This window comes from Lipophrys pholis, assembly GCF_963383615.2.
Source record: "Lipophrys pholis genome assembly, chromosome: 11".
Classification (NCBI taxonomy): domain Eukaryota; kingdom Metazoa; phylum Chordata; class Actinopteri; order Blenniiformes; family Blenniidae; genus Lipophrys; species Lipophrys pholis.
Genome location: NC_137631.1, coordinates 22,534,609 through 22,544,216, shown reverse-complemented (window position 1 = coordinate 22,544,216; position 9,608 = coordinate 22,534,609). Strand labels below are relative to the sequence as shown.

The following is a 9,608-nucleotide window of genomic DNA, read 5'->3' as shown; positions in this document are numbered from 1 at the left end:
GTTTAACTATGTGTGTGTCGGCAGGCCTGATTATACTGTGTTGGTGCATCTCTGTAGGAATTTCACGTGTGGTTCCAACAGAGACGCTAATTAAAAGGCAGAGAATATGCATGAAGCAGCACAGGCAGTTTAGGGATACATTATCAAAAAGACTGTTGGGCCTCTGAACATGCAGTTAGAAATATTCCAACCCCTGGCAGAGCAGAGGAAGTTACTGTGGAACGTCTATGGACTTGTGGAAGAAAAGCAAAAAAATACACAAAGTTTATATCTATTCACACTAGTCCCACTTCTTTGGGTTCGTTATATCCAAAGCGACAGCAAAAGCAGCATCAGAGGAGACAGCAGCATAAGAAGGTGGAGCGAGCCTCCCACATCATTGGCACCACCTCGTAGAGACTCCTGGTTGATCCCCTCCTGGCTTGGGGAGCCGTGGGGTGGGATGGACGACACCGAGTGGCGGTTAGAGCACATGTCGTAAAGGTTTCCGGAGAACTGCATCTTCTTGGATTCCTGGCGGAGAGACTCCCAGACAGCGGCCGCTTCCTCCGGACAGCCGGCCATCGCCACGTTAGCACAGTCGTGAAACTCGTCCCATGACCTGGAAGACGTTCCAACAAAAATTATTTTCAATGAGGCTCTGCAAAACTTCTTCTAACACCGAAACAAGAAGCGACATAGTGATATTTCATTATTTAATAATGAATGAAGGACTTTGTGTAGAATTTTCTTGCCACATCAGCAGTCTCAAGGTCCTTTACATGATCCATCTCACACATGCACACACACACACACACACGTAAATGCTGCCATTCAAGGTTATTGCATATCACTGGAAGCTTTCCCAAGGACACTTTAACAAATTTACAGAGCACGATGGATCCAAATCACCAACCATCGGATTGGAAGACAACCCACTATACTAACTGAAACACTATAATCAATTTATTTATCATATTTTGCCCATGAACTGTACAATTCAGTTAAGTTACCTTTATTGTCCCTTCTGGAAATATCCTTTCTCTGCACCTCTGAACCTCCGATCCTAAGAAAGCTAAGTCACCACTACTTGGCCAATAAAATGCGATTTTTGGTTAAAACAAGCATACTTGAAACTGTGCCACTGAATAAAAGATAGGATACAAGAAAAAAAAAATACACTCCAATAAAAATATAAACGTAAGTACATGTTTGGCCTCAGGTGGTTGCTTCCCTGCCTTTAGCTCCAACAGCTCCCTGTTAAAGTTCCCCACCATCAACATCACCTGTTATAAACTCTTTAGCGTTCTACATCACCCATTGAACTATGAAAGAAATGTCATTTAGGTAATGGAAATCTGATATAAATTCCTTCAAACTGTGATTGGAACATTAGTGGCACCTGCACACAACCTTGTATGAGTAATCTAAATATTTTTTCATTTTCTTAACATGTTAATCAAATTGAACAATGTCAGTCACGAAAGGTGGGATTTCTTTCCAATCAAATCCTGCTTTGCTTCATTTGTATTTGAGAATCATCCTAAGGTCAGTCACACGTTGACGATACAGACGTGCTTGGATGATTTCACGAGCTCAGATCCAAACAGGCAGTTCTGAAAATAGCTGATGAAGATGCGGTGACAGTGAGGCATTAGTCCTTTCACTCAGTAAATCAGACTCAATCTGTTTGTTTGCTCCCTTGACTTCCTTTGGTTGTTGCCAAGAGACCATCTGCTGATCTTCGCTTCGCGAAGAGCAAAGGTCACCCTGTGGGTTCGACTGAAATGTGGAAAAACCTTCATTAGTCCAGAGAATGGAGCCAGGTGTTTGTTGAACCACCACTGTGTTATATCTCTCAGCAAAGGCAGACATTTGAAACTCTTTCTCAGACCTATTGACAAAAGAAAAATGAGCTGTATAGAGTCGGAGTGATAAGTGAGGAAGAGGAGACATGAAAAAGCAGTCTTGACAAAAAGAGCCCCGGTAAAAGAGTTATTATTCGGAAATAAACTTGATTCCAATAACCTTCAAGTACCACATCCGCGGCTGAGTCTATCTGCCTGTAATTGGCTGCTAATTCTTCCTATCATCACGAAAGTGTTGGCTAAATTGTCTCAGAGGAGCGTTAACTAGGAGAGGTGGAAGGCTGGTGGAAAAGCCTAAAGCAGATGAGTCTGCTCTAAATCTGCCACAGAAACAAGAAAAACTCCAGAACTCGGTCTGTTCGTCTGCACACATACACTGGATACATTGGCATCAAACCTGGGGGAGATATGAGGTTTTTACATCCTTAAAAGATAAAGTCAAAGTGCAAAAACACAAAAAATAAGCACCTGGTGTCAACGTGGGTGTAAACAGTGGACCCCAAAGCTGAGGATGATGATGATATGCCCATAAAAAGCCTAGAAATCCAGGAAAATATGCAAACCACTAAACATAGAAACTGATTTCACAGACATCACACTTTTTTGCACTGCTATAACAACCCCAAATTGCTTTACATGGTCACATTCACACACACGAATGGAGACAGGTGCCTCACAAAAAGCACTAAACCTCTATTCAAGACCAGGAGCACTAGATGTCACAGTATAAACGGAACAGCAAAACCCTCCATTACTACTGTATTTAACCTACCGAACGAGCAAAGAAAAGTTACACAGCAGAATTCTTTGACAAATGCAAGTTCTACTCAAGTGTGACTTATTATACATTTAATATGATCCACTCCAGCTGATGGTACAGCAGGACAGAAAGATAGGAATTAAAAAGATAATCAAACAGGGGACCAGGAGGCTGAAGTGAACAACCGTTTATTGTCCAAGGCAGAAGACATGAAAACCTACAGAGATTTAAATAGATTGACTCTTGACAGACTGGAGGCTTGACACGACGCAGGTGGAAACAACAAAGTCAGGTGAGGCACACAACCGAAGAAAGTATCAGAGTGATAGTTTGCATGAAAACACACCTCAGATATCAACTTTAACTGGGCACAGAGATTTTCTATGGACAGACGATGAAGTTGTATTGTTGGGTTACGTTGACTGTCAAATAAAACTAGTGAGTCCCAGGAGATTGTGGACTGGGAGTCACGACACTGTGGAAGCCGCCATCAACACTGCAATGTGCAGAAGAACTATTTACTACAGCCATGGTGCACATGTGCAACAGCAGCTTTGTCAAAAGTTGTGTCCTCCCACCCGTCTACATGGAGACGAAGTCGGAGCATCTTCGAAAAGTTCCACCTTGGGAACAGTTTTCAACAAGTTGGAATTTGAGTGGCTCCGCAGCACCGTTGTCATGTAAACCCGGAAAACACAACCAAATGTTTCCGTTTTTGCCTGAAACTGTTGGGACTGCAGAACTTGTTGAAATAAGTTGGACCCTCTTCATCTTCCTCAAAAGAACAAGGAAGAATAAAAAAAAAATAAAAAAATGTATAAACATTTTTTAATTAATGTGACGTTTCCCACCATATAAAGCTGTGCTCATTACAAGGTGTTAATTGAGGATACACTTACACGCTTTCGTTTATAGTCAGATAATGGACGTCTTGTTTTATAATCAGCCATTCTCCTCATCACAATCAAATCCTGCACTCCATTAAACAGAACATCCCCTGACTCAACATAAAGCCTGAAAACTGAGTCCACGAGTTCAAAACAGCTCCTCAGGCTCACAGTTCACGCGAAGGTGTCTTATTACTTCAACAGTTCATGTTGCTCTGATTGACAGCGACTCTGATTGAAGTGGACATGGACGGTATCTACCTCAAGGAAGTGTCTTTTCGTAGTCCTTGTTCCGTAGCCCTGCAGTAAACTGCGCTAACAAAATATATACATAATATTCAAATTTGAGGGAGCTGAGCAGAGGTGGCGAATGTACATCATTAGTTTATAGTACAAACAGTGATTGACTCAAGCGAGAGGGAAGGCTAAATAAAAAGGTAGGCTTCTGAAGAATATTACTGTTAGCGTCTCGCTTCTTTGAGTCGACCGCTTCAAACATTTTTCTCAAAGGTCATAAATGGGGAAAGTGTTGCAGCTTTGAATTCGCTCTGGCCTCCCTTTCTAGCAGCTTCACCTTCAGCCACAGGGTCTCCTTGCTCATACAGTATATACATATAGACACAATATTCAACATATCTTCCATGATCAGGCTTACCCTCCCTTTTATGTGCCAGTAAGTGTAGCTTTCACCTTGTTTTGGGCTTTTCTCATTTCACAGTATACGGCATGAAATACTGCAGCATGAAGAAACAGAATCATGGAATGTTATTGAATTTTTTTCCGTTTGCTTTCTCACTCAGGCTGCTGTTGTGTGTATGGAAGACTGTTGATCAGGTTGTGTGACTAGCCTTAAATCCACCAACTTTTCTAAAATGTATTACTTTAAGATCCCTTTTTGACAAGAAATCCTAAGACTCAGCTACTGACCAACCCAAGGCAGCAACTCTCTGCTCCTCTTCCCTCTCCCAGAGGTTTAAGAAGGCAGTCAATCAGTCTCTGATGCTGAACAGCTGTCACACAATCGGCTGTCTGGTTCTCTCAAGGTGTCTTATTAGCCAATCAGGTTTGGGTGCGCCCACAGGAACCTGTCAAACCTTTTACGCAGCCGACAACAATTAAACACAGGAGGAGGGGAGCCTGCTGAGGGCAGAGCCCGTAACACCACATCCTTGTCTTTGTCACGTTATTGCTAATTGTGTGTATCATTCTGTTTTAATTTGTGGTAAATCCTAAAAACAGCACAGGAGTTCCCTATATAGACTTCAGTTTTATCATTTCATGTGACATTTCTACGTTAAATAATGACAAATTAAATCTAACCAGTGATCTGGAGAACAGTTCATGTCAAAAGCTCCACAGTATAAGGACACTGAATTCTAAACGATTTCAACACTTTAAATGGATATCCATAAAGACTTAACCCCAAAGAATTTTAATGAAGGATAGCCTAAGGATAATGTTCACCATACACACTGTAGCGCGTTGCAAAACTTTTACCAACAAACTGTGGTGTGTGCAGCCGTCGTCGTCTCAGAAGCAGAAAGAACAATGGTTTTGCTTTGGAGCACTGGAGCTGCAGCAGAAAGCATTTTCTGCATTGCTGCAGATTTCAACATCAATAACAACACAGCAGATGACTCCTTGTTCTTCTCGCACCTGCGTAACTCACTCGTGTACTCTTACACTACAGTAACACTACGGCAACTACACTACAGCACTTTATTCTGCTACTACACACTTTTTCCCTTGAGGATTTTATGCTTTGACACATTTTCCAATTTAACGTGGTATCATGAAGACCAGTTCAATTCACTGCTCCGAGGGTAAGAGACGGGCCAGGTTACAGGGAAAATATAAATCTAAAATGTAAATAGATCTTACAGAGTACTTTGTTGGCTCTTAATGTTTCCTTAACTTGTCAGCACATCTGTTTCAACTGTCTTCTTAAAGTATGATGAACAGATAATGGTTTTGATATATTACTGTAACTATTACTTGTCATTGGTACTAAAACAATTGGTCAGCAGGATTAAATTGAAGTTTTTATTATTATTATCATCATCATCATTTTGGTAGAATTAGTACTAGTATTAGACCTAAAGTGAGCATGAGTAGTACCACTATTTCTGCTATAAACATAGAAATAACCAAATGAAATGAACAAACCAATCAAAACTACCAAAGCCAACATGACCTCTTATTTTCAAAGACAGCATATAGATCTATTTATAAGTATGTTAATATGTTGTTGATACTCTTACGTTTTAATATGTTAATGTCTTCTCCATCGACCGGTTCTCCAAACAGATTGAATGAAGTGTCTTAAAGTGAAGTTAACTAACAGACATGCACTCAAAGCTCCAACAGTAGAAAGTGGAACGGTATCAGATTACATACACTGTCACCACATCTCCTCCAAAACGATCATATTAATATAATTTACTCAAATAGAAGTAGTTACTTGGTGCTTAAAGAAGAAGTTCTGCTAAAAAATTGTGTAAATCATTAAAATTTCTTTCTTTTCTTTTTTACCTAGGAACAGTGTGTGTGTGTGTGTGTGTGTGTACTGGCTTTAGTCCAGAACTTAAACACTCCAGAGGTCCACTTTCCACAAATATGGCTGCAGGAGGAGAACGACTGTTCTCCGGCTGTACTGGGAGGAGCAGCTGATAAATGAGTAGCGGGGGTGAGGGGGGTGGGGAAAGCAGCATCTGGCCATCATCTGTATACCTGAGGGTGAGTGTGAGTGTATAAAAAAGTGTGGCGTATGTGTATGTGTGTGTGTGTGTGTGTGTGTGTGTGTGTGTGTGCGTGTGTAGGGGGGCACATGGGCAATAACAAGAGTATGACAAAGTGGGGGAGATAGGCGTCATGTGTGGCAGTTGTGTGTGCAGGTCTGATTTTCATGTGCCTTTTCCTGTGTGTGTGTGTGTGTGTGTGTGTGTGTGTGTGTGTGTGTGTGTGTGTGTGTGTGTGTGTGTGTGTGTGTGTGTGTGTGTGTGTGTGTGTGTGTGTGTGTAGGAGTGCAGATCTCTGCACAGTCACAGGTGGTGCAGAGACAGCAGAAACACGGTGAAAACACTGACAGACAAGCAGCTGCTTTCACAATAATAAAACCTCCAGGGACGACGTCTGTTCTGCTGCTAACATGCTGCTGCTGACATCCGAAACTCCCCAAAACCTCAATACCGAGCTCTGATTATATGTTGCAGTTTATTTGTTTCTCTCGCCCTCTCTCTCTCTCTCAATATGTCCAAAATGAGGGATTTCACAGAACTTCATGGATTTGTGGCGCAGGATACAATCTCTGACAAGCAGAGCCATATTTAACACACTGAACTTCACGATGCTGTTTCAGTAGATTTGAGGAAAGGGAGGAGCACAGAGTGAGATATTAAAGAACACAAGCAACAAAAAAAAAAAAAAAAGGTACAGGTTGTTCAAATCCAGTAAAACAGGCTGTACCATCAAAGTACATTGAGAAGTGAGCAGAGTGGATAAACTTTGGAGGTCAGATGAAAGGTCACAGCACAATGATATCTAATAATTGCCACTAAAAAGCGGCACTGCTTTATTACTGACCCGTAACCCTCAGTGCATGTAAAAACAGACAAAAGATGATGGACGGATGAAAATTAATCACGGATATCATTGATACGTGTCATTTGGGTGACCACGTTTGAAGCCAGAGTCAATACGGCAGTAATCATGCAGCATAATAAGAAATGTATTTATTTGTAAAGCACATCTCAGCAAACAAGCTTGTTTTTTTAATAACATCTTTCGGATTTTTCTGTGTCAGACTGTTCTAGTGGGAATTCACAGTAAAAGTGAAGGACAGAAACTACACACTGCCGCTGAAAGGTTTTTATTTGCCCTCGGGCAGGAGGTTCAGGTCCTTGAGAAGTTGGACTAATAGAAGTTTTTATCCGCGGGCCATCAGTTCCCTGAACCCCTGCATGACAATCGGACAAACTCAATAATCGTTATAGTGAAATATTAGCCGAAGAAGTCCAACACTACCCGAGCCTGTTGTAGCGTTGTAGCATATTTATTTAGTTTTACTTCATGGATATTTTATCTCGATTGTTAAAAGTTATAGTTTTCTTCATAGTTTTCTGCATATTTCACTTTTCACTGTATAGCTGTATTTTATATCTGATACTTGATCCACACACCATTGCTCTCTATTTTATTTCTTATCCACTTTTTAGTTAAATATATCTTCTATTGATGGATAACTATGTTTATTTTAAACTGTTTTGCACTGTTCAGTGGATTCACATCAGGTCATGCACCTTGTATGATGACAACAATGTCATTAATCTATTCATACATGAATTATTTAATTCATTTGTTGTCTGTTGAATCATCATGAGAGTCAGATGTCATGTGGTTGGATGGAAAATTAACTGTGAATATATGTAGAAATGTCGAAAATTACATGACAACGTCTCTATATCCTGGACAAACACCACATATATCAATGTTTATTATGATTATTTAATCAATTCATCATTGATGCATCATCTTAAGTCTTCATTCTCTGCATGTTGGATCTCAGCTCAAGTCCTGGTTGCTTAAAAGTAAGACTCATTCATAATTGTAATTTGGGGGGAAAAAAATAAAACGATACCAACCACTTTGGCTTCAGCTGTTTTAAAGTGCTCTATAAATAAAAGCGACTTGACTTGACTTGACACTTTAACCAATAACAGGTTGAAGGTGTTATTTGTTTGGAGACCTCTATAATATCGTTATTCTTGCACTTATTGGCAATATTTACTCCTTTAAACACATGTTTAATCAGAATTCATGGAAAATGCTGAAAGAGTTCAAGGCAAGAAAGTAACAGGCCAGGATTCTTTGACAGATTGGATGAAAACAGCAGAAATCAAAGTGTTTGTGAAGCTTTGCAAGAGTTCTGCTTTTGCCATGAACTAGCTTTCAGGTGACGTTCAACAAAACCTTCATTCATTGTCATTTTTGTCTGACAGAAGAGGAACACTCGCAACACGGGTAACTAAATAGTCATTCATGCGGCTTTTAAATTTTTTTTAAATTATCTTCATTTTTTGACATCATGCAGAAGCAATGCGACTATTCTGTCCAAACCTGACATATTAAAGGGTAGAAAATAAAGAAAACTGTCTCAGCTTGAGCTGAATGAGCAGAAAAGTTATAAAGGAATGAAAAGAATCCAGTTATTCTTGGGAAGAGCTTGACAAAGCTTTCATATTGAAACCAACACACTTCAGCAGCAGTGGCCTTCATCAGGGTAACAGGGTCGACGTGCTTCAAGAAGGCTTCCTTCACCTTGTTGAAGAACAGAAATATTCACTCTCTTTTCTTTCACTTGCACACGACTTGATCTATATTTTGCAGCCGCGTTATCTGAGCATTTAAAGGCTTAAGCGGTATTCACCTATTTTTAAATGCACGATGTGGTGTAATTGAAGTGGAATTTGCGAGCAGCAGATGTTATTTTTCCCGTAATCACGCTCCCTCATCTAAAAATCTATCGTCTTGTCACTTTAAATCACTCTCAAATCTGTGTGATAACCAGTGAGGGATGATGAACCTGAGAATAGCACGGCCTCTTTGTTTAGCAGCAGTTTCACTTCTAACTGCTGCATCCCAAATGATCTGTAAGAGCTGAAAGTGACTTTAAACTGAGGCAGAAAGTGGAATACAGAGATGCGATGAAAGCATGAATGGCCTTATCTGAATCTGTGGAGAGTTGGAATATAAGAGCGAATGGAAATGCTGTGGTGAAAGAAGACTGAGTGAAAGAAGACTCAACCTTGTGAAAGAGAGAGTTTACGGATGACACCTCTTTTATAGTGCTCGGCAGATTCCTGCTTTTGTTTGTGTGACTGTATCTAAAGGCTACATTTTTAACCTTGGTCCTTTTAATACTTTACAAAATACTTCAGCTAAAAAAAGGAGCGAATGAGGTGTTTTCTCAGTGCTGCGTTATGAATACATCCCGTCTTTTAACTGAAATTGCTCTCAAAACCCTTTTTTTTTTTTTTTACTAATTGGGCTCATGTGTGCTCTAACAGCTCTTTTACCGATCATATACCTGGCATATTATAGGTTTTTTCTCATCTG

The 9,608-nt window shown here is 40.2% G+C and overlaps 1 protein-coding gene across 1 annotated transcript in view; it reads right to left on the bottom strand.

The window, feature by feature from the left end:
* Positions 1 to 303: 303 nt before the first annotated feature.
* Positions 304 to 9,608, bottom strand: part of nrn1la (neuritin 1-like a) — a gene marked incomplete at both ends in the record, with an annotated part of 83,204 nt that continues 73,899 nt past the window's right edge. The window contains one exon of the mRNA XM_080475883.1: positions 304 to 601. Coding sequence (XP_080332009.1) covers positions 304 to 601 — 298 coding nt within the window. The remainder of the gene's footprint in view (positions 602 to 9,608) is intronic.